Source organism: Protopterus annectens, chromosome 2.part0 (assembly GCF_019279795.1).
Source record: "Protopterus annectens isolate FY-2018-M chromosome 2.part0, PAN1.0, whole genome shotgun sequence".
NCBI lineage: Eukaryota > Metazoa > Chordata > Ceratodontiformes > Protopteridae > Protopterus > Protopterus annectens.
The window spans coordinates 1234926244-1234953221 of record NC_056728.1 but is presented as its reverse complement, the minus strand read 5'-3'; the positions used below and the strand labels follow the sequence as shown (position 1 = coordinate 1234953221).

General features: G+C 40.8%; 1 protein-coding gene across 1 annotated transcript in view; it reads right to left on the bottom strand.

Moving 5' to 3' along the window:
- The window catches only part of ATP10D (ATPase phospholipid transporting 10D (putative)), a 596301-nt gene that overhangs the window by 289354 nt on the left and 279969 nt on the right, over nt 1–26978 (bottom strand). Inside the window, exons 9-10 of the mRNA XM_044060391.1 lie at nt 9528–9716; nt 6338–6992 (exon numbers count right to left, since the gene is read on the bottom strand). Coding sequence (XP_043916326.1) covers nt 6338–6992; nt 9528–9716 — 844 coding nt within the window. The remainder of the gene's footprint in view (nt 1–6337; nt 6993–9527; nt 9717–26978) is intronic.

Here is a 26978-nt window from a genome sequence, read left to right as displayed (position 1 = left end):
CCTAGGAGGTTGAACCTGAAAGAAATCTTTTACTGTTTGCATAGATTTTGCTTTGTCTTCCATCTTTTTAAGCACCTCTTCTGCATTTTCCCCAAAGAAGCGCTCCTTACCTAGGGGTGCATCAATAGGTTTAGACTTGACATGATGAGGGAAAGGTTGTTCCTTCAGCCATGCATGTCTCCTAATAACACATTCTGTCACTGCTGCCCTGCTAGAGGCTTCTAGGGTGTCATATCCACATTGTAAAGAGTGTTTGGTCACTTAAGCAGAGTACAGTAAGTCTGCTAACTCTTTTGAATTGGCACAGTCAGGAAAGGTAGCAATCTTCTGTTTGAATAGTTTCAAAGAGTGTTGTTGATATTTTAACATATGGAACTGACAACTGAGTGCTCTGACAGCTAAGGTTGCAGAAGTGTATACTTTTTTACCCTATCTGTCCAGAAGCTCTGGAGTCCTTGTCAGAAGGAAGAGGATTCTTGGCAGAACTAACCTTAACTCCTTTAGTTCCCTGTGTAATGACCTCTAGGTCTGCAGCAGGATTTCTGTACAGGTATTTGACAGAATCTGGTACTCTGTAGTACCGGTCAGGTTTACTGGGAGCAGGACAGAGGGCATCAGGGGCTAAGCTGGATTCATGGAAAACATTATCCACCACTTCTAAAATGGGGGGGATCGCAAGGGGTCTGTGCTGGGTAGGTCCAGAAACTCTCTAATTTTTTTTTTTAGACTGTGGGAAGTCGTGAGATTCCCATTGAATATATTCCCTGAGGGAGTGAAGGTTTCCCCAAATGAAAGGTCCTCTGGAGGGGAGGCAGAAGGGATAGATTCCTCTGCATCGGAATCCTCAAAAGCAGTTAAGGGATGCTGTTCCTCTTCAAAAACTGAATAAGAAGATTCCTCAGAATCCTGTTCTGTCATAATTTTTGGAGAAGGGAGCCTTTTCCTTTTAGAAGTTGCAGCCTGACTACTCCGAATAAGGGAGATGAGATCCTCTGCCATTTTAAGCATTTGTGCTTGTGAGGTGGTGGAGCAGTAGCAAGATGGTGGCTAGAAGCAGATTTCCTAGAAGTGACCTGGCTTCTAAGCCTGAGAGAATCTGTCAGTCTGAGAGAAACGGTAGTCAGATGAGAAGATGTTTTTTGTCTAGATTCGGTAGTGCGAAAGGGGTCCTCGGAAGCCGGTGCCTGTGTCGAGGCTCCGGACCCAACTAGGGCAGAGACAGCCAAAGGCTCGGAAGATGAAGAAGATTTCTGCAGAATACTGGACTCCAAAAGTGTCTCGGTAGAAGCCTGCGTAGATATTGAATCGGGCATCAGGGGCTGCAAAAGCGCCTCACTTAATTCTGGAGAACTGACGACCTGCTTAGCGGTAGCATCGTTGGAAGGCTTAGCCTTGTGTGGTCTGTATCCATCTTTATCTCTACGTTTGTTCGGCATGTCCACAGATTGTTGGCTGATGGATGCCATATCAGAATGCAAAGACAGAACATGAAGGGTACATACCCGAAAGCGCTAATTTCTTTGAAAATTTTAAGAGTTGTATGCTGCTTGTATTCATTTTATTAAAAGGTTTGGACTCATAGCAGTGTTCTGACGAGTTTATTTCTTCAAAGACAGAGCATGAAAAGAACTGTCTACAAAAAGAGCTCTATGGCAAATGGTTCTCGCATTAAAGAGGGCACAGAACCGGCAACAGGGGATGTCGTGTTCTGGGCCTAAATGAGTGATGCAGTAAGAATGGAAGTCTCAGTGTGGGATCTGCTTTCCACACGTGAGACAATTGTTAACTTTTTCAGACATCGGTTAGTGGAAGAAAAAAGGATCCCTAACGGGGTACTTAGCTTAAGACATTTTCAGCTGAAATTCAACTTTTGGTAGCGACCGACTGGCACTCGTGTGAACTGCTTCTGCTATGAGCTCCACTGACATCAGACTACAGGTGACTGCAGCCAAGGCAAGAAAAATTGACTCTGGTATTTGGGCCGGCTGAGGGCTACCGCAGTAGGGATAACCCACAGGTGATGACTGCAACAATGAAACATGAAGAACATCTTCTGGTCTCTCCCTCACACACCAGGCAGGAGCACTGCTGAAGCAAGTGACTGACGTGGCCATGACCAATCAATAGGTCCACCTAAGGAGCAAAATTGTAGTCATGTATGCCCTTCTGAATGTCATGTGACCCAAATCGTAGGGCAACTTAAGTGCACTACAGAAAATGACCCTAGTTTAGAGTTATGGTGCTACGACCTTAACAGACATTGGAGTGAGCATAGTATGCTCAGGTCTCATTAATACGAAGATAAGCTAGCTGGATCTGCTTGGGTGCAACAGCACAATGCATTATGGTAGCGACTCATACAATCATACTAAATCCTGCATTTATTGCACCTTCAATATAGTCATATAGAGGGGAAATAATTCCTGGTAATGTGCCTCTGCACTACACTGAACATCCATGGTGGAGGTCAGCAACAAAGAGGGGAACAACCAGTAGATTTAGCAAAAAAGAATGAAAGCTGTGTGCCAGATGTGGTGGTGGTGCTGATGGTGGAGCCCAGAGCACAATGGCATGACTGCAAAAACCTGTGTTGGAGACTGTTTCCTTACTGGCTATTTTGGAATTATTTCAGCAGTTACAATGGCATGACAGTTACATATCTGGCTTGGTGGGCTATGGCAGGGAACACAGCATGACAGTTATATGTCCAGCTGTGAGGGGGAACACTGACAGAGGGCAGGATATGTTACCATAGACATAATGAGCCCTGTATATACCAAAAGCAGGGCTACGCATATAAAGGAAGGATGATCTACAAGATGTGTCCAGCAATCCATCCATGCTAACAAAATGCAGTCAAATCCTACAGTGACACAATGAACAGCAGCCACCATCCATGAAGTTAACAAGGCAAGCAGGGAATACGAGTAAATTGCTTGGCCCATTTCCCCCCACATCTCTCTCACACACAGGTCAGCCAAGAATAGTCGTGAATGTGTATGTTCACATATGGACACATACCCACACACTGTGTGTGTGTATCTGTATATGGAGTGGCAATATTAATAATAAAGTTGAAATTAAAGAATATGAATGGATAAGTTAGATTACAGGCAGATTTATCACCTGGTTAAATAATGCTGTTAGTTTGAAGCCTATTTTAGTTAAAAACAGGCTGAAAGTGTACATCCCCTTTTTATATGTAGTTTTATTTTTATTTTTTTTATAAATTGTGTGTGCTTGGTCATAAAGTTTCAATGGGGGTTAGGGGGTGGGGATTAATGAGATTTATGTCATAGGCTGGCTGTGATCATGTGTTTCTGTAAAAGCTCCTATTTAAATGTTGTATTTTTCATTGTTATAATAGTAGCACTGAGGAAGGGTTTTTGTGACCAGACAGCCTTGCAAATAAACGTTTGGTTTCTTTGCCATTGGATTATTTGGTGTTCGATTTCTACTATTCCATATCACAGTATAAACTGTTTTTCTGATGTATGCCATGGACAAAGATAAAACAGACAAACCATTTCAAGATCATGTGTGGGAGGAAGAGGTGCAATAAATCAGTGGAGTAGGTGGCCATAACACTACAAAAGTACAGGTGAGAAAAGTGTACCAATATGCTACTTACATTTCAAGACCACTGCAAGGGACATGCCCATTGCAGGAGGGAGACCACCCACAAAGCACCACCTCACAGAGAAGAGTGTGTTCCTGGTAAATCTGGCTGGGGAGGGTGAGGTTGCTTTCATACCTGGCAGTGGGTTGGATGTTAGACCTGGGCTGGGAATAACTGCACAAGCACCTGCAGGAGACCCTCAGTAACAGCATGAATACTTCCAAGGTTTAAGGTGACCTGTATGTGAGCAGAATTTATTCAGCAAAGGAACTCTGCTCATCTCTTCTTCAGGTATACCCAGGCTGCAACTGTAGCACCTTAAACATCAAGGTATCTATGTGCTTATGGGATATTCGCAGACTGTGTCACTTACCAGTATGTGTGCTACGTGTTCAATGGAACCTAAGATCTACTTTACTGTTGCCATAGGTATTTTATTTTTATGGACTCTCAGGCTTCACTAATAAATAATCCTACAAGAGAGAGTAAAATATGCCTTATATCAGCAGGTCACCAGTGAAGAGGTGATGACAGCATTGTGCATATGGCATAGCCAAGGTCCATCACTGGCAATGTATGCAACACTAATGCTGAAGGGCTCTCACACATCTCCCCACATATGCTGTAATGGAGAGTGGGTAGGCCAAATGTCCATGATCACCAGTGTTTAGAGATGAACATTCTGTTAATGTTAACCCAATCCAGGCTACACAGCAGTCACCACCAGAAACAACATCTGTTACAGCTGCACTGCCTCTCACAGCCATGCACCCACAGTAAAGAAGTATTTTGGCAGGCATTACCTCTGTGACCTTTTCACCCATTGGTCTGGATATTATTTGGGATACTTTACAGGTACCCTACTGTTAATGGACATCAGGCTTGATTTTAAGCTCTGTGTTTCTGAAGCATAGCCAGACAATCCACTTATGCTGTACTGATGAGACCCCCCCCCCCCCAAAAAAAAGCCTAAAACATGCATGTCTATAGCTAGTGAGATTTGACTTTTTTGGTCTAAATGAGCCCATAAAGACTTAAAAGTCATGGGCATTCAGAGGTCACGTAGTGGAAACACTTGTGCCCTTAAGGGGGTCATTCACATATATCCTATCCACCCCCACAATTGAAGATTTATGATTTACACAGTGAAAATTCTAGCTTAGCTGGGTCTTTCTTCAGTTTTATACATGCATACATACATACATATATACACACACACATCATGATGTATGATGCAGCAACCTACAGAAGGACTTAATGTTCCTACTTCTGCACAGTTTGATAGCAAAGGAAGTCAGAGCTAGGAGGAGCTTGGAATGTTCCAGAAAGCAGAAAGAAATGCAATAATAGGGAGTCAATAAGAGGGAGCTTTAGATGTTACAAAATGGAAGAGAAGCACCCCCCCCCCTTTTGCTTTTAGGACAGCTTTTCAAAGAGTCAAAGCAGAAGGGAAAATCGAAAAGAAAGAGGGATGGGTAGAAATCTAACCAAAGAAAGAATGCGCTAAGGCCAGAAGGTACAACCGAAGCCTCTAGGCCTAGACAGAATCACCTGGAAGCTGACTAAACTTGGAGGGAATCTGTGGGAATGGGATGCCAAGCTAGGTGAAGTCTTGAGGAAGGTAAACAGCACTACAAACTTGGAAAAATATGTTATTTGTAAAAAAGGCTACATACTTAAAGAAGTACTTTTTTAAATGAAATCTACCTTGAAAGGTTTTAAGATGATAAAACGAATGTGAATACAACTATATGTGTTTCCAATGACTTGACATTTCCTAATATGACACACACTAATATATACATAAGTCAACACCAAAGTGATGTCACTGCATAATGTAAACTTGGGATGAATGCTGCAACAGTTCTGAATCAAAGCCATTCATTAGGAAACAAAAAAAGCATTGCTTTAAGAGGTACCACTGTATGACCTTTACATAATAATCCACAGAATTATGTGGAGAGTGGAAGCAAGTGGAAAAATAAATCAAGACTCATTCTGCTTCCTTCACAACCTGTCTGAAAAGGAGACAGGCTGCTAGCCAATAAAATCAGGTCAGGATGAGGCTATTGGCTAGCAATACCCCTTATGAATCCTCGTACACAAATAACATACTGTTCCAAGTACTGTTTTTGGAAAGCAAAGTTGTGACCCAAGCATGACTACTACATTGTTTAAAATAGCTCTCATAATGCATTATACCACTTATTTATACAGTGATGAAAGACTAGAGCAAAAGGGCAAAAATATCTAAACCAAAACAGCAGTATGAAAAAGAGATGGCCTGAACTGTGGGATAAAAACCTGCATTTTTAGTTTTGACTGATGACAACTTTGGAGTAGTAATTATAACCTGAAGTGTGCATTATCAGAGGAGACAGACCTACGTATCACCTCAACATTTACCCCTCTCTTTTGGACAGAAAGTATTTTAATTTGACAAAGGATGCATCCAGTAATTTACGACAGTAAGTATGCATAATAATCTGACCGTTCCTTTGGGAAAGCTTGGTTTTCATTTATAACTCGTATGTTCAGAAAAAAATAAATTCATCATGAAGCACACAGCTGATGGTACCTTTTAAACAATAAAATAGCAGTTCTGACAGTGAACTAGCTCTGCTTTCTTAAGTTTATCTACAAATAAATTACATCAAGGAGTGCATACATTTCTGCACATGCCCCTCTAACATGCAGCAGATTGAATACCTCACGCACCTTCATAAGAATCCCTCAGCAGTTCCATAACAACAGAGTCAGCACCCTTGGTATAGACCACTACCCTGCCAGTGACAGGATGTCGGACAACAACAGACATCCTCTTCCTAATGGAGTCAAATGGCAAAATGTGTAAAAGCTGAAATGTTAACATTCCCAAAGGAGCGACTTCTACTGTGATCTGGTCAGGCGTCCTGGACTGAAGGGTACACTTGTATGCTCTGGCAGCATGAACTAAAGCAGCTTCATCTGGGCTTTCAGCCTCATAATTTATTTTTAGGGAAACCGATTGCTCTTCTGGTGGTTCTGGTTCTGCTCCTGAAGATAAACTATCTTCAGTCAAGTCCACCTCGGTGGAGTCTTCAAAGTTGTGTTGTTTTGTAGGGGAATGTCTGGAAATGTTTGCAACCTTCTGGGTTGAGCCAGCAGCAGCCTCCTCTTCCTCCTGTCCTTTTAATACTGCTGTTGAATTTGGCTTAATTCTTGAAAATATTGCAAGCCTACTTGTAAAAGAATTGGCTCCTTCAGATGGCAAATCTTTTCCACTACTAATTTGTGTCAATGAGCTCAATCGCGGGACAGAAAGTCGCTGAAACAGCTGCTTGATCTCCTCTAATGATTTCATCTGAGGTCTTCCAGACCTTGGCAGTCTCAGCTAAAGGAGGGAAAAAAAGTACAAATCACAGTGATGCAGCCATTGATGAATAAATGCATTAACCTACCCAACAATGTGAACAATCAACTTGGACTTGTACAACAGTAAGCATTAGGCATATGAGAGATATTTTAATTTGATGACGTTACATTTGACTTACCTATATACATCCTTGCCTGACTACTAAAATTAGGAACAATAGTACTCTACTGCATGGCAGTTCCTCAAAGAGATCTAAAAAAGGGCCAACTTATCTTAAAAAATCTTAAACAGTTTTTCCATAATGAAGTCACACTACCATTAGTTTCTACTGCACAAGACTATTCAAGGTGGAAAGGCAGCAAGTCTTTTTGTTTTGACATATGGCTCTATATGGTGTTGCAGCCAACAAATAATACTGCTTCTGACCATAACAACTACACCACATCTTACTGTGTTGTGTGTGTGTGATGTGCTACAAGAACTGCCTTAAATGTGGATGCACTAAACAGAATTCTCATTAGAATCACAATTTGCTAGGGGGGGGAAAAAAGGTTCAGATCAGATCATCCTGGTGAAAGTTACTACTGCAGAGACCATAACAGGCAAGTACTTTCCTCACTGTTCATACACTGTTACTAGGTTAACGACCAATAGGCCCTTACCAAGCCTAGCCACATACCCCAAACCATTTGGGTCCCAAGTATCATATGGAGGTGAGTGGTGGGAGCACATTAGTATGCAGGTAGTTAAGGATTTGTAAAGGGGGGGGGGGTGTTTGATGGGATAATACTTTTTTATTGATGGCATCTGTTCATAAGGGACATGGGAGCCAAACTGGAGGTAAATGTATGATTTCGCAGTTCACACTTTGCCCCTCAATATTAAAATAATCAGTAGCTAAACCACACAAAGTATAACAACAGTATCGGCTAACAGTCCCAAGATGGGGTTAGTTACTCCTCCCTTGAAATGGCATGTCTACATCATACAGCTCATAGTGCAAGATCAGTGCATTTTACTGCATCTAGATAGCCCTCAGGACTTCACAATTTTGACTTGCCAGCTTACACCTTCTGACAATCAACTTTACCACAGTAGCCATCTTGTTTAACCCCAGCATATGGGAGTTAATGATATTCCCCATCAGTTAACATCTTGTTGGTAAGCAGACCATACGGGTATAAAAAGGTGATATTAAATGAGAGAAGCCTATCTGATTCAGGTTTTAATAGAAGTGCAATATTCAACAATATAACTACACACCTGTCCCCAGATGCTGGTTTTAGGCTCTTTACGTGACATAACAATACTTGTCATATTCCTATGCACTAATATCAGGCTCCATATATCAGCTATGCCCACAATCAAAATATGGAGTCTAAATCAACTGTACGACTGCCAATCCTTCCTTGAAGGAGAAACAGCAGCTCACTGGATGTTTAAGTTTTTACTACCGGCTGGATCTCAGATAACATGGGCGCCTTCCTAAAAGAGGACTAATGGTACTAACTCAGGGAAATTCCACCACTACATTACTGGGCTGGCTTTCAAGGCAGCCTCGGAAGGTGTAAAAAAAAGTTTATGCTTCTCTCACATTTCCAACTCCTGCTTTTACCCTTTTTCAAATATAGATTTCACAGTGGGATGCAACTCCAGCTGAGGCTTATAGGCAACAACATCCATGTACACTCCCTGCTGAAAACAAACAATCTTAAGCATCCCATTGATTCTGCTGGCCCGTGATATAACTTTTTCTGAAAGGCTTGTTAGTCTACAGATAATGTGTATGACAATATCAAAATGCCATTTAACCTGCCTGACATGGACATGCATTCTACTGGAGAGGAACTGAAACCGTGGTATCCACATACACATGTTTACACCACCCAGTTTGCACTACACATTAGTTCATGTAATCATGCAATTAGCTCAGCAATCTTGCAATTGGATAAGTCTGGGTAGGGCTTCAACACTGCTTTGGAAGATCAACCATTCAGAAATCGGCAATACTATGGGAAGGCAGGTATATTGTCAAACAAGCCAGTAAAAACTTCACACTTGTTTTAGAATTTTGAGGTGCAGGGTAAAGCAGCTTCAGTACTCACAGATGGGAGTAATAGACTGGTAAAAGGAGAGCGACACATCCATGCCAACACAATGGTCGCAATCTACATTTGCATCATTTAGGCAACTGCTGTAGGCCTCATCCATGTCTATCTGCATGCAGCAACATTTCAGCTTGTATTTGCTCAGACAAAGAAACCCCTGAGCTTAAAACGTTCTCTGACAGCAAACCAGCTACTTCTTACGTTTTAAGCAACTGAAAGGTCTGTTCATCTTCTACCAAAGAGCCAAGTATATGTTCAGATAAGCAACATTAGGAAAATCATTAGTCAAGTGCACCTAACAAGCAAAAATGAACACTTCTGTCACTACAAATGTAGAAAGCTTGACCAAGTAAAGAGCAAACAACTTTGAAATAGTACAAAGGCAACACCGCTGTTTGAAAAAATTACTTGCAAGTGGTCTAATGAGAGTTGGAATCCCTTTTACCTTCTGTCGTGGCCGATCGGGAGAAGCTACAACTACAGTATTACAGACTGCTAGGGCCAGAAAGAAGTCCAAGACGTGTGACACTTCTACACATGGTACATCAATGGCTTCATCAGAAAGCAGGACTGCATGATGTGTAACCTGGAGAAATTTCTTTAGGAGTCTAGAGTCTGGTACAACATCTCTCTCCTGTTTGTAGGAAAACAAAAGTAGAAAGGATTACAGTTTACATACTCAGTGAAAGCTATGATTTGTTGTAAAAAAATTAATAAAATAAAAACATGCATATAATTTTACAGCAAATCTGACAAGCCTGTGGCAAACTCTACATACTAATCAAACTGCAGTTTCCTAACAGGTAGGTACACTGCATAAGTAAATCCATACGATTAGGCTCTGCACAGCATGAAAAGTAAAAGCAGTGTAATGAAAGCTAGTACATGCAAATCAATTATTTAATGTTTCTGCAAGACAGAACATTTTTAATATAGAAAAAAAAATTTAAAAACAGAAATGAAATTAGGACACATGCAATTCAGAATCAATGACTTCAACTGTATACACTGTAGTGGAACATTATCAAAGCAAACAACCAGACAATTCCTGGGACTGCAAGGCTGGGAGTTTGGGACATTAGCAGCGCAAAGAGGTAACAATGCCTGCACTATAAACAGATTCTAGAAGAAATCTCTGCAGCACTGTAGTAATACAGAATGCATTACCCACTGTCCTTTCATGAACAAAAGACAAAACCATAAGATAATGATTCCCAAGGGAAGGCAAGACTTGTCAGTTACAAGTCACTGACAAGAAAATGCAGAATGCCCTCATATGGTAACTGCAAACACTATTAACTATGTGGATTTTGCAAAGGAAAGCAATAACCTGAACAGGCTCCAAACATTACTGATAACAGAGTTTAATTGGTCTTAGAGGCCAATGAAAACAGTAAATAAACTGTACATCACATGTCACTTCTGAAATGTCTCTGCCAAAATATGCATAACTAAAACGGCCACTCCACAATCAATGAGTGCTTCAAGGTTGTGAAGGGGCTAACTTATATGAGAGACTAGACAACTACTTAGCAATTCTTAGACTATCATAATATGTAGGATAAAATCAGAGTATGATTAAATGTCACAGCTACACAATAAAATAAGCAGGCTGCATTCTACACAGCACACAACCAGGACAATATGCAAATCTTAGGGCAGTGTCTTAAGCTTTGGAGCGAAGCAGCTTCTGGAAATGAATGGGAGCTGGGTAAATGCCACAGAAAAACTCCAGTAAGCACAAGAGAGTTGCAAAGTTAAGCATACAGACATAACCAAATTAAAATGTCTTCAATGCAGCTCAGATGGGAAGGGAGAAAGATACAGGACTCAGGAAGTCCCAGAGCATACTTCCCATCATAGAGATATTCTAGGGGACAATTTCAAAGATTCAAGCTACTCTCACAGCTAAGTACGTTTTTTTAAATGTATTTAACATCACACAATGAATAGTGATATAACTACACATTCAATTACAAAAGTGAAAAACCATTAAAACAATATTTTCCTTTGTACACATTATAGAAATTTGATTTTTGTTTTTAATTTTTCAATTTACCATTGCACCGATTGCTCCGCTCCTGCTTTCCTTGGAATATCCTTCTTCCTGAACATTATTCTGTATGAATTTTCCCATATATTCTATTTACTACTATGCAGCTTACACCTTCCCTTCTCTTTTCTAAAGACTCCACCTGCAGCACTTTTGTCTCCTTTACAAACTTCAACAGCTCTGTCACAGTCGGTCTTGCTTTTGCTTTCCATTGGCTAGTAATCGCTTGTCTGGCAACCAACAACATTAAAATTAGCAGGTCTTTCCTGTGTCTAGGCAATTCAGTTTATACATTCCAGCTAAAAACAATAATTTCCTTTGTCAGAAATGTTGAGGGAGCAAGCCAAGTGCCCTGTAGGGAATTTCTAAAATTTATTAACTTATTACATTACCACAAAAAGCTCCCAGGTACCCATCTTTACCATCACACCTCCAGCAATTGCAACTTCCCTGTGCAAATATTCTCTGAGGTCTACATGGGGGTAAGAAAATACCTATGCAAACACTTCCATGCAAAAATCCTAACCTTCTTGACTTTGTTGGATACTTGGCAGCCATTCAAAGATCGCCCTATTGCTTGTTTGTATATTTCTCTCCCATTCTCATTTCCCATTCTTTTCTGACTACTTCGGATCGATTCTTGTAGTTACCATGCATTTTATATGCCCTTATAAATGCCCGTTTCTACCAGAGCAATTGATCTATAAACTAACCCAGAGCTGGTCTTATATTTTCTTCTCTATGCCTACACTCTTTTTAATCCCACATAGGGGAAGGCAGTCCACGTGCCTGCTTGGCCTCAGTCCTCTCTGAATTTTCCCTCCCTACTTATTTGTTTTCTGCTACTTTATACATGTAATACTTTGCATGGCTGTTGCTGTTCTCCTTAAGTGTCTAAATAGAAATCCTTTTTCTTCCTTATTTTATGACCCCAACCCTCATTTCAACATCATTTCGTTCCATTTTGATTTGAAATCTTCTGCTTGTGCTATGCATATAAGCTGTAAATGTGCAGCTCAAAAGCATCCCTTCAAATCTGGTAATCCAAAACCAACTGGTTGTGTGGAGAGAAAAACTTATCCCACATATTTCTTTCCTTCCTTCTCAGACAAATTCATTCAATTCTTTATTATTTATGGTTCGCAGCTCCTCCTCTGGTTGAAAAAAAATATGTCTGATCTGCATACAACAGTAAAGGGACTACAAATATTTTCACTGCTTGGATCTTACTATCATTATTGTTAAGAGATTCTAACTACTCAAGTTTTGCATTATCTTTTTAAACTTTTCCTACATACACTTATCTGCCAAAATAGAATTCTTTTTACTCAAAACACCTAATTGCTTCATCTGATGTCCCCATAAATATGGGTACTGCTGAACCAATTTATGCATAGAAATGTAGTTCACTGCTATAGCATTTGCTTTCTCCTTATTTATTTTATATCCCCCAAAAATTGAAAATGTAATAAATGTTCAACGGTACTGAATCACCCTTTTCTGGATTTATCTAAAAGAAAATGCTAACATATACAGGTATGGCTATTTGTTTTTCTTAAGTACCATACCACTATACCCTTGAATTCATGAGTCCCTTAGTAGCCAAGTAGGATCTTTGGCTGCCATAGACAGCTATAACAAAACCAAGTGTTTCAAGCCTCTGCCCCGAAACTTGCGAATGCCTGTCAGAGTTAAAAACTTTCCGCACTTCTTACGCAGAGAGGCTGATCAATGTCATTTAATGCAAGTCTTAAAAAACAAAAAGTAACACAACAGGACAGAGACATATCTTACTCAAATGCCCCTGACCACATCAATAAAGTGGATCCCTTTCACACAAAAATGCACAAAAGCAAGTTGCATAAAGGAAACCGGGAAGAAATACTTATGGATAAAGTATTTATAGACACAGTTGCAGATGGCTTCAGAACACTTACTATAAGGATATCAGGTCAAAAAAGAGACAGCAAAATCAGCTTAGAAACAGTTGAAGATCTAGCTTGGTCTCATATTAAGTAAAATTGTTAACAGACAAGACCATATGAGATATTATCAGTTAATTCTAATGATGTTTCTATGGCTGCTGTTTCTAGTTCGTACCCCATAGTTTTCTGGCTCCCTCTAAACAACTAAACCCAAGGAACTGCCCTAGCATTCTAGAATACTAACACTTAACCCATATTAATCTCTGCACATAGTATTTTCCCTAGGCTTTCCCCCACTATACAGTTTAAAACCTATGCACCATTTCAACTAAAAATCAGGTTAAGAATATAGTTTCACTTTAAACTTCTATTTTATTTAAAAAATACATAAATAATACAGAAATAAGTAAACATATTTTTATTTAACACAAATTACTTACCTTAGCCTACCACTTGTTTGAATGTGTTAGGCCTGCTCCACTTGCCCTCACTGCATTCGGGCTCGCTCCACACCTCTCCCTACCCCCAATTCCCACCCACCCCCAAGTAGGTACTTAGCCACACCCCTATTACTACAGCCTATCAACTTTTCCATCTTTACTTCCTCCCTCCTGACCTTACTCCCTATCAGCTTTCAACTATCATCACCACTGCACTCACCTTACTTCCTTTTATACTTATCATCTAATCTTCTTCTGTTCTCTTATTTAACAACAGTTAGCAACCACCTATCTACTTACTGCCGTAATGTTACACTACTCCTTACTACCCACACTCCTTGCAACCTATGTCCTTACTTTGTATGAAAACCAACAGCTCACTGGGTATCAGTTCCCTGTAGAACACAGTACGGCCCTAGCTGAAAAACTACCCACCTTCAGTTATACATTAAACCAGGGACACAATTCAACATCATTCTCAATCTTACAGCGTAATATCCCCCAGCACATCAGTACTAAATCCAAATTATACGACAAACTTTTAAACAAACTCAAGAGGCTCATTGCTGAGTACAGACTTAGCCATATACTCAGTGGAGACATGCACCCTAACCCAGGCCCAACTACCCCCTACTCACCTTCTTCTAACTGTGACTTAAACCACAAGAACGTAATCAATAGACCAACTAACTCCCTCTTGGTATGTCATCTTAATATAGGAGTATTAACAATAAGGTACATGAACTGCATGCTCTCCTAACTGTCTCTTCCCCTGAGATACTATGTCTGAGACCTGGCTAAAACCTTCCACTACTGATAATGAAATTCTACTACCTGGGTACAATCTACACAGGCTGGATCTGGCTTCCAGGAAAGGGGGGGTAGCTGTTCTCTATAAATCTGAGCTGAATGTGACCACACAAGTAATTCAACCACCTCAGATCAATAACTCTGAAATACTAGCTGGCAAATTTCAACTCAACAAAAATAAAAGCATTAACCTAATTTGCATGTACATTCCCCCAGGTAACAATGTAGCCACACTTGAAGACGCTCTTCACTGGCTATCCTCTCAGTACCCCCAAGAAACCCTAGTCCTGGGAGACTTTAATATTGACTGGGGTTCATGTTCCTCAAAATCCCCCTCCACCCACATCAACCTCCATGCATTTACTCAAACCATAGCCACTCCAACCAGATTAGGCAAACACACCCAAAAAGAAAGTATACTGGATTGGATACTCGTAAATAGTAACCCCCAAATATGCACTGTGGGTACCCACCCTGATGATCTAAGTGATCAACTTCTCACTTACATAGTTAAACAAAAAGCCATTATCCCACAACAACTCCTACTCAGGAAAGTTAGAAGCAAAGAGACCTTGACCCTGACATGTTTCAACTGGAACTTAACTCTTGCAACTGGTCTAAACTAAAACATCCCTCTTTAGAGGAGGCTGTCACCTATTTTAACAATAAATTTCTTGAAATTCTAGACTCACATGCTCCTGCCCGCCTAAAGCAAACAAAAGTTAAATACGTACCTTGGCTTTCTAAAGAGTCCAGACTAAAAATAACCGCAGAAATAAACTCTGGGCTACCTGGCGCCCTACCAAAGACCCCCATGATCATAATAAATACAGGCATGCTAGGAATGAAACTAGCAGACTTGTCTTACAAGATAAAAAAAGTACAGTTTTGTACCTACCATAAATGTAGATGTCCGATAGGTATGCATCTGCAGTCATAACATATGGGTTGTCCTGCCTCAGGCAGCCCTTCAGTCGGCCGGATTCCAAAGTCTGGGTCTGGCCTCGGTTGATAAAAGCATCAGCTGACGCCATTTTCCTCAGTTTTTCTTGCCCCAGATGCCAGGTGCCCTCTAGGAAGGCTAAATTTGGAGAAATGCAATAGAATTCCAAACATTTGCAAAATTATAGATATATATATATACAAGTATATACAAACAAATACACCATAATAGATTCCCCCAGCTAGCTAAAAGAGGGGTAAACACCCTAGGAATACCACAGATGGGTAGGAGGGAGGGTAAACCTGACTGCAGATGCATACCTATCGGACATCTACATTTATGGTAGGTACAAAACTGTACTATGTCCTTCAAGGATGCATCTGCAGTCATAACATATGGGTAGAATACCATAGCTAATCTGGTGGAGGAGGCACTAAGAAAAGGATGGTGTAGTTAAGATCCCCTGCAGGACTGCAGTAGCAAAGCCTGCTCTGGATCTGGAGTATAAAGGTAGATTGTAAAGTTTGGTAAATGTATGCACGGAGCTCCAAGTAGCAGCTTCTAAAATGTCCTTGGTAGCCACCCCTCGTAGGAAGGCTGTAGTGGTGGCCGTGGCCCTTGTGGAATGAGGCCTGATGTTTGCAGGAACTGACTTTCCATGAAAGGAGTAACAAAATCGAATGCAATTTCCTATCCATTTTGAAATTGTCTGTTTGGAAATTGCTTTTCCTTGCACCCCAGCAGCATATGCTACCAATAGTTGGTCAGTTTTTCTGCTACTTTTAGTTCTGTCCAAGTAGTAGCATAGTTGTCTGTGTATATCCAGGGTGTGCAGAAGTTTTTCCCCCTCTATTCTGTGGATTTGGGAAGAACGTAGGCAAGTGAATAGCTTGGTTCAAGGATACCCTAGATACCACCTTTGGCATAAAAGTAGGATTAGTTCTTAGTGTAACTCTGTCCTGATGGAAGATAAGAAATGGCTGTACTGCCATTAATGCTTGCAACTCAGATACTCTTCTTGCTGAAGTTATTGCCAGAAGGAATGCAGTTTTCCAAGACAGAAACTGGAGATCCGCTGATGCTGCTGGTTCAAAGGGAGGAAGTGTTAGTTTCTCCAAGACAAAGTTGAGATCCCAAGCAGGTAAAGGGGGTTTTCTTGGAGGTTTGATATTTTTGATCCCTCTCAGAAATTGCTTGAGCAAAGGGTGTGAGAAGATAGGTGGATCCAAATTATATTCTGCAGAAATTGCTGAGGCATGAATCTTAATGGAAGAATAGGAAAGGCCATTGTGGAACAGTTCTGCTAAGTATTCCAGAATATGTGTCATGTTTGCCACTGTCACATCTAAGCCTTTTGATGTGTTCCAGATGAAAAATCTTTTCCATTTAGCTGAGTATGTCTTCCTTGTGGAAGGTCGGCGAGCTTCCATGATAATGTCCTTCACTGTCTGTGATAAAACATTTTGTTTTGGTTTTAAGGGATTTTCCAGGCAGTTAGCTGCAATGTTTTTAAGTTGGGATGCATGATCTTGAAATTGTTCTGCATCAGAAGAAGAGGCCATAGGGGGAGAGGCCATGGTTTTGCCTGTGACATGCTCCTCAATAGTGGATACCAGTGTTGCCTTGGCCAGTCTGGAGCTATCAGAATCACTCTTGGCTGTTCCTCCCTGATCTTCAGTAGAACCTTGTACATTAAAGGGAGAGGTGGGAAGGCATATACTTTTAGAGATTTCCAGCTGAAAGAGAGAGAGTCCACCCTCCATGCTTGTGGGTGGTATGTCCTTGAGCAGAATGTCTTCAGTTGATGGTTGAGGGGGGATGCGAATAGATCTATCTCCGGCGTTCCCCATGCCTTTGCTATGAGTTGGAAGATGTCTGGGTGCAGCATCCATTCGTGTGCATCCCTGGCAGTTCTGCTTAAGCTGTCTGCCAGTGTATTTTCCTTTCCTGGCACGAACTGGGACTGCAGTTGGATATTGAGTTTCAGGCATAACTCCCATAGATTCATAGCCAGCCGGCATAGAGGGTAGGAGTGTGTGCCTCCCTGCTTGTTTATGTACCACATGACCGTGGTGTTGTCTGTCCTTATTAACAGGTGGCCTTGATGGAGGAAGGGTTTGAAAGCCTCGATTGCATGCATCACTGCCAGCATTTCCTTTTGGTTTATGTGCATGTGTATCTGTCTTTGAGACCATAGGCCTTGGATACATTTGTCCTCCATGTGTGCTCCCCATCCTCGGTCTGAAGCGTCCGTGGTGATGGTTTGTTTTGTTTTTGGTTTGTTGAAAGGCAACCCTCTGTTGGACTGGCAGGCCTGAGCCCACCACAGGAATTCTTTTTGAAGGCAAGGAATGATTGGTATCAAAGTTTCCAAACTGTGACTGTATTGAGACCATACACTCCTTAGATACCATTGTAATTTTCTCATATGCAGCCTGGCCTGTGGTATCAGAATTATGCAGGATGCCATGTAACCCAGGGCCTGCAGGATTTTCCTTGCAGTAAGCTGAGCTTGTCTTGTCAGATTCATGAAGTAATCTGGAAGCTGTTTTTGTTTTTCTTCTGTGAGAAAGGCCATTTGGGTGGTTGTGTCTAGATCCGCACCCAGAAAGGTTATCCTTTGGGATGGAACCAGTCTTGACTTTTGGATGTTGACTGTGTATCCCAGTGCCTGTAGTAGACGGATGGCATAGGCCAAGTCTTTTATCAAATTTACCTTGTTGTCCGCTTGTATAAGGCAGTCGTCCAGATAGGGGTAGATTTGAATCTCCTGAAGTCTGCAGTGTGCAATTACTGATGCCAGGCATTTCGTGAATACTCTGGGTGCAGTAGATAAGCCAAAGGGCAATGCTGAGAATTGATAATGCTCTGATCCTGCAAGAAATCTGAGGTGTTTTCTGCAATTTGGTCGAATAGGGACGTGCAGGTATGCCTCCTCGAGATCTAGAGTCACCAGCCAAGACTCCTTGCCCAACATGGGAAGAAGTTGCTGTAGGGTCAGCATCTTGAATTTTGGCACAATGAGGAAAGTATTCAGTGCGGACAGGTTGAGAATAGGCCTCCATTGATTTTCTTTTCTTGGTACAAGGAATAGTCTGGAGTAAAATCCTTGGCCTTGTTCTGAAAGTGGTACTTTTTCTATGGCTTTCATTTGAAGCAAGTTGTTGATCTGCTTTAAAGCCTCTGCCCTCTGATTTGGTGGTAGGTTTGGCATTCCGTTTCTTTTTGGCAAAGTGTGGAAGTGGAACCTGTATCCTTTGTCTATTATTTGCAGTGTCCATGTGTCCCTTGTAATATAATGCCAATTTTTTGAGAATAAAGCAAGCTTTCCGCCCAAGGGTGCTTCCAGTTGAGCCCTGGTGGGCGGAATCAGAGTAAAGTCATTGAGCCTGTCCCGGTGTAGTAGTAGTTGTTGTTGCTGCTGTTGCACTACCTCTCTGGTTGGCAGGTTGCCACTGACAGCCTCTGTAAGAGCCCCTAGATTGGCCTCTGCCTCTGGGGCGTCTGTTCCTGCCTCTCTGGGCTCTGTCCGAGTCTGGAAAGGACCAATTCTTAGTAGGCCAGTTTCTGCTAAATCTCGGTGGTTGTACTTGTAGGAAATCCTTAACTGTTTGCACAGATTTTGCATTTTCTTCATACTTTTTTAAAACCTCCTGAGCAGAGGAGCCAAACAAATTTTGTTTCTCCATTGGAGCATCCAGGAGTTTAGCTTTAACATGGTCTGGCAAAGATTGTTCCTTCAGCCAGGCATGCCTACGAATAACTGCCCCAGTCATAGCTGACCTAAATGAAGCCTCCAATGCATCATAACCACACTTTAAGAAATGATTACTAACCTGCTGTGAGTTGTGTACCAAATCCTGAAGGGATTTACGGTCAAGGGGCTCAGGAGAAGAAAGCTTCTTGTTCAGTTCATCTAACAAATACTCTTGGTACTGTATCATATGAAATTGACAATTTAGAGCCCTGACAGAAAGAGTTGCAGAGGTATATACCTTATTTCCCCATCTCTCTAAAGCTCTAGACTCTCTTTCAGAAGGTAGAGGATTTTTGGCAGTGGCAGCCGCAACCCCTTTAGGGCCCGGGGTAATAGTTTCTGGGTCAGCAGAATGGGCTTTATACAGATGGAAATGAGAATCCTGGACCCTGTAGTATCTATCAGGTTTGGCAGGGGCCGGGGGGAGAGTATCAGGGGCTGTACTGACATCATTGTACACATCACCAATCACATTCAAAACAGGAGGTATAGCTAAGGGCCTATGCTGAGGCAAATGTAAAAAGGTCCTTAATCTTTTTCTGGAATCAGAGAATTCCTGACCTTGCCATTGAAAATGCTCTCTCATGCAGTGTAGAGTCTCACCAAAGGAAAATTCTTCAGGAGGGGAGGCCAAAGGGATAGATTCTTCAGCAGCAGAATCCTCATAGGGCGAATAAGCCTCCTCCTGGTGGTCTGACAACTCAGAACCATCCGTGGACTCATCTGAAGAGTGTGGGTCAGAAGGCTCAGTCCTGGGCCTTTTGTCTGGTGGAGGGTGAGAAGCCCTGTCCGGGTGAGGTTGTGAACCTCTAATTAAAGAAATAAGGTCCTCTGCAAGGCTGAGGATCTGAGTACTACAGGAAGGCCTCTGGGAGGTAGTCTTGGGAGGCAAAGCCTTAGAAAGTTTAGCAGCTTTAGCCCTGGAGAAGGCCTTAATGGACATGGAAGCAGGGGGCCTAGCTGCCCCACGTGCAGGAGTAGATATGTCCAAAGGAATGGTGTCGGACATATCCTGGACACTGGTTTCGGTAGGTAGCTCGGTAGCTGACTCAGCCGGGGCCTCCCGGGCCGCGGTGGTCGGTTGAGTGGATTTGGATGAAGGAATCTCCGAGGACTCGGTTTCGGCCGAAACAGAGACACTCGCGGTAGGCTTTACCGTGGTTTCAGCCGAAACCGCGGGCCGCGAGTGTCGGTCCTTGTCCTTCCGTTTTTTCACTAAATGTGATGTCGGAGTCTCCGACGGCATTTTATATGCAAAACTAGCCCCAAAAAATTCCTCTGCAAACTCCGACCGACGTCTAAGAGTTCGTCGGTTGAAGGAAGCACAGGCTGAACAGGACGATACGTCGTGGTCTGGACCTAAGCAAGGAAGGCAGTAGGAATGGAAATCCTTATGAGGTATTTGTTTCCCACAAGTTAAACAATTATTTACTTTATCTGACATCGGCTGAGGCAAGAAAGAGTCCCCAACGGGGTACTTAGCTTTTTCGAAGTCTTCGGTAGCTGAAATCACTGGATCTGACCGACCGGCACTTGCGAACAGCTTCTGCTTCGGGCACGGCTCAGCAAGAAAGACTGAGGAAAATGGCGTCGGCTGATGCTTTTATACCCCAGACGCTCTGACGTCGGGGAGAGTGCGGCATCAGCCGAGGCCAGACCCAGACTTTGGAATCCGGCCGACCGAAGGGCTGCCTGAGGCAGGACAACCCATATGTTATGACTGCAGATGCATCCTTGAAGGACATCAATACTACTGTAGGTTACAGATGGCTAATCAGAACAATCCTCAAAATTTATGGGCTGGGCTCAACAAGTTACTTCATCCTGGTAAAACATCTACACCTAGCCCCGCTGCCACCACTGATAAACCCCCAGAAGAGGTCGCAGATAGTTTCAACCATTTCTTTACTGAAATAATTCAAGCTCTTGCCACCCAACAACCTCCTAGTTCCCCTGACTCTAATACCACTACCTCTAATAGCCAAAGCTTGTTCAGCTTTAAGCCCGTGTCAACTTCTTTTATCTGCAGTCTGATCAAAAAACTAAAACCCACCACACTCTCTGCTGACCAACTCCCAGCTGAATACCTGCAAATGTCAGCAGATGCCATTGCCTATCTGATCTCAATTCTAATCAATCACACCATATCAGAAGCCAAAATTCCTATCATCTGGAAAACGTCCTATGCAATTACCTTACATAAAGGAGGTTCCACTACTGAATCCTCAAATTATAGGCCCATAGCCATACTCTCTCCACTTGCAAAGATTATGGAGAAATGTATACATAAACAATTCATGCAACACCTAATCCAGAATCACCTTATGGCTGATACCCAGCATGGCTTTCGCCCACATCATAGTACTACCACAGCCCTACTGTCTTTCACTAACACCATAAACAATAACCACAACTATAATCTGCCCTCTTCTTGGACCTTTCCAATGCATTTGATATGGTTGATCACCAACTTATGATTCATACCCTGCAAACCCTCTGCCTAGATCCTAAAGCCCTCCTTTGGTTCACATCCTATCATAATGGCAGACAACAGGCTGTCCTCTGGCAGAATAAGCTCTCTAATTTATTACCAAACACTCTTGGAGTACCACAAAGCTCTATATTAGGACCACTACTGTTTTCCATCTTTATTAATGACCTGCCTACTATCATACCAAACATTAGCTGTATCCAATACGCTGACAACTCCACTTTGATCTGCTCAGCTCCATCTCCCACTGACTTAAAGACTGATACCCAGTCTACATTTACTACCATAGAAAATTGGCTCTCCAAGCGTCGGCTACTACTTAATCCCAAAAAAACTAAAATGCTCATAATTCCCACCAACCCAAAAGTCTGTACCCTTCTCCTTCACCATAAATGCAAAAGATGAGAGAGTCATCTCCCCCGACCCCAATACAAAATTACTGGGTGTCATTATAGACAATAACTTAAAATTTGACCACCATGTAAATCAAACAATCAAGAATATCAATAAAAAAACCTGGGTCACTCTATAGAATCAAAGCCTGCCTCACCTCTCCAGCTAAAATAGTCATTGCTCGCTCCCACATACTTTCAACAATCCTATATGCCTCCCCCCTTCTCGCCAATATAAATAAAACTGAACTTAATAGACTAACAACCTGTTATAATCACATTGGCAGGTTTGCAAAAGGCCTGCCTTTCAGAACCCATCACTGCATCAACCTCAAACAGCTTGGATGGCTGGACTTTCCTAATCTAATCCAGTATAATCTGCTGATATTGGCTAACAAAATCCTTTACAACCCAGATAATACACCAGCCATATCCTCCCCCATAACAACACAAGACTGCTCCGTCCCTCTAATAAGCTACAAATCCAGACAGTTAAAATTAACAATGCAGCTGGCATGGCCCTGTTTGCAAACTTGGTAGGTAGACTCTGGAACATACTTTCAGCTGGCATGACCATGCTCTCCTCCCTATGCCAACTTAAAGCCAAAATTAAACATCTGGTATTAAATTGGCTATGCCACTGTGGCAAGCCTGGCTAAGCCAACAACATGAATGTAATTTAAGTATCTAGTAGCTCTTGTTCATTTTCTCCTGACTACAACCAGGGTAATTTCTATCCTGTAAACTTGTCTATTCAATGCTTAACTATGTAACTTTGGAAATAACCTACATGTAAATTTGTACTATTTAGTCTGAATGCATTTTTTTATCTGCATTTTTATTTTATTTTTATTATTTTTTTATTTGTATTAGTACTTGTGTATGTTTGGAGCTCATCTCCCCGGGCCTCCGCTGTAAATGGACATTGATCCAGTCGGACTATCCCCTTCAACAAATGTAAAATAAAATAAATAAATAAATAAATGGCATTTATCATTTATACAATTTATAACCCAACAAGGTAATTAAATATGTTATAAAATAAGAACAAACTAGGAAATAAAACAAAAAAGTTGGCTCTGAACCAAGGCACACTCAAGTTAAAAATTTATTGCAGATAAAAGTAAGCGCTTTTGTACAGGGTAATACCTGTACTTCTTCAGACAAAAGACAACACAGTACTAAGTAACATCCTTTAAATACATCCTCCCAAGGTGCATCCCTAATTAAAATGCATCACATGATCAATTAAATAATTAGTATAAAAAAGCACCAAAATAGTCAGAATACAATTAAATATGAACAACACTGAAATAAATATATAAATATTGAACTGTATAAATATATGAATATTTTAGTTAAAACCACTCTGAATGAATTTATAAAAATTATATAAAGATATGTAACTGTTTAAAAAGATTATGTCAATAAAAATGTAAACAAATAGACTATGATTCCTATAGAATTAAAATGAAATGTATGTTGGAAACTGATAGCTACAAATTGGTGTCATTAAATGAGCTTAATGGGGCTTATAAAAAAAATCATACTATTTTTAAATGATTTATTTATAGAAAGACGCATTACTTTGGAGATGTATAATAATCTAACAGTCCCAGCACCACAAATTCCAATCATATTCGGAACACCTAAGATACATAAGGATTTATACAACCCTCCTTTACGTCCAATAGTCATTGGTCATAATTCCATTACTTACCCCATGGCCAAATTTGTGAACAATGTACTTAAAAAGTTTCTGATAAACGAACCACAAGTATGTAAGGACTCATGGTCTTTTTTGGCAAATATCAATGGATTGGGATACAATGGGGATTACAACTTTGCAACTGTGGACGTTAAGGACTTGTACACGGTGATCCCTCATGAATTAGGCATTGATTGGATTAGCCAGTTGTTGGTCCATAAAGGCATTAGTAACTTGATTCTTACTAATAACTTTTTCTTATTTGATGATTCTTACTACTTGCAGACCCAGGGGTGTTGCCATGGGGTAACCATGTGGAGCTAGCTTTTCCAACTTAGTCATGGTCTATTGATAAAAGGAACATTTTTAAGAACAACACTTTTTGGAATATATTCATCACTATACATGTTACCTTGATGATATTTCTATCATTTTCAAAGGCAACAAAATCATCTTTAAGGAATTTATGAGTTACATTAATACCACCCACTGATTTTCTACAATTAACTAGTGAGTTTCAAGGGGAGACTATTTCCTATTTGGACATCAGCTTGAGTAAAGACAATATCAGACAATGCTATGTGGCCACTATTTTCAGAAAAGAAACCTATTCTAATTATTTTCTGCATTATTCTAGCTATCACCCTAATCATCAGAAGAAATCAGTGGTCAAAGGGCAGCTGGTCAGGGCTGCCAGAATGATTTCTAATTTCAATGATTTTTTAGTTGAATGCCAGTTCCTAAAAGATATGTTTCTCAAATGTGGTTACCCACATTCTTTATTGGATGATACACTGCTGGAGGTTATTTCCAAGAGGCCAATTGGGCATTTTAAAGCCATACTGAATGATTCTTCATTCAGTGATGGGGATGACCTTGGACATTCTAGTGCACATATCAGCAGACTAACTAATAATACTCCTACGGATTTTTCAACCACACTCATTAATCCATTTTGTAATGAAGCATATGTAATAAAACATATAATATATAAGAACTGGGACCTGATATCAGCAGATGCTAATGTAAAGGAGAATCTACCTAGTAGACCTAAGATTATATTCAAGAGGGGTTTAAATCTGAAAGCCATTTTAGAGCAGAGGAAAACTGTTAACACTAGAATCAAAGGGATGTTTAAATGTGAATCTTTTCCTTATTGCAAACATGTTAGCACAGGGCTTTCCATGATGATTAGGGACATGAGATATTCTTGTACGGCTAGATTTAACTGTAATTACCGAAGCATCATTTACCTGGCCAAGTGTAAAATGTGTCCTGTTTTTTGTATAGGTAAATCAGACAGGAGACTTGGGGACAGGATGTACGAACATCTATATGCAATTAGGAATAAAAGAGCTGAGAATGCTCTGGCCAAGCATATCATCAATTCACCAGAACATATCTTTGAATTTAGAGTAACTAATAGAGTTGACACTAACATAACGGGAGGCCCAACCTCCTTACGATTGGAGAGATGTGAACTTTTGTGGCAGCTAAGATGTGATGCATTTAGATATCTGGGTATTAATGAAATGTGCTCCATAGCATGTATTTTAAAACTAAGGAGCCTTATTAGATAAAATATTTTTTGATGCTCAATTCTTTGATATAAGCAAGCTTGTATGGATGGAATTAATCATATATGCATTTAGCAGCTATACACTTTTACACTTGTACATCTGCTTCATGTATTTGTTTACATTTTTATTGACAATCTTTTTAAACATTTACATATCTTTATATATTTTTTATAAATTCAATCAGAGTGGTTTTAACTAAAAAATTCATATATTTATACAGTTCAATATTTATATATTTATTTCAGTGTTCTTCACATTTACTTGTATTCTGACTATTTTGGTGCTTTTTTATACTAATTATTAAATTAATCATGAGATACATTTTAGTTAGGGGTGCATCTTGGGAGGATGTATTTAAAGGATGTTACTTAGTACTGTCTTGTCTTTTGTCTGAAGAAGTACAGGTATTATCCTGTACGAAAGTGCTTACTTTTATCTGCAATAAATTTTCAACTTGAGTGCACCTCAGTTCAGAAACAACTTTTTTGTTTAATTAAGTATGGTACTCCAAAGCTGCTACAATTGGCACAAAAGAACTACTGACAAGATGAACTGAAAGTAGGTGTTCAGAACTGACAAGGGAGTGAACTGGCTGGCTTAGACATATGTGTGCCCCTGCATATCTTAAGCAATATGTTATGGTGTGTGCAGAGGAAGGCTGTATGAACAATAATATGTTGTTTTCAAAGTTTCTGGTAGGGAAGGGATTCACCCAGCTGAGGACCCAATAAAATGTCTCTCTCATAGTTGAACCCATTCTTGCAATAGTTGAAAAGGCTTCAGCAGTATAAACATCAAATCAAAAACCTTGCAACTCAAACTGCTGTAACTGACCTATCTGTTCCTAAGGTATCTAAAAGACAGTGGCTTAAAAGTTACCATATAAGAGTCCAAATGCAGCAACAGGGTTAACATATCTTATTTTGGGTTGGAGGGGGTTATAATATGTCACCAACATGGTGCACCAGGAAATATTTTGAAGATGACTAATGACTTTGCTCAAGGTACTGCTGATATTTTGTGAAAGGAGAACATTTACAAGCCAGCATAATTTTTATTTTTACTTATTTATTATTTTTTTACCAGGAAAGTCTGACTTGGAACAAAGCCAATTTTCAGTGGAAGCCCAGGGGGAAACACTCCAAATGCATGTTTTTGAAATGTGGGAGGAAACTGGAGCACTCGGTGGAAACCCATATGAATGCAGGGAGGATGTGCAGACACAGCACAGAAGGAGCTCCAGCCGAGAATCGAACCAGAGAACCTCTTGCTGTGGGGTGACAATGCTACCACTGCGCCATCTCAGCGCAGAATAAAAAGCTGGTAAAGCTGCTGCTCATATTATACAATGTGACAATGGTACATGGTTGGATTAATGAACTTTTTCTACCATGCATAACACACACAAGAACTTTATATGTCTTCTGTAAGTACATTTCATGAAGTGGAGAACAGCTCACAGCCTGTGAGCTCTGTAATCCATATTTGTTCAAAACACAAACAGGAGCCTGGGCAGAACAGCCCCTCCATGCTAGGGCTTGCATTTTGAAGTGGAGTGGGTCTGTACAGTGTACTACTAATGTAAACGTACAGCACTTAGGGCAGGTAGCCAAAGTGTGCCAGCTGCTATAGAGGCACCCATGCATGGCAAACAGTAAGGCAAAGGAGCCACAAATTAGTGTGCTTCACAGGACATACAGTGGATATAAAGTGTACACAACCCTATTAAAATGCCAGTTTTTTGTGATATAAAATAAAATGACACCACAATAAATCATTTAAAAACTTTTCCCACCT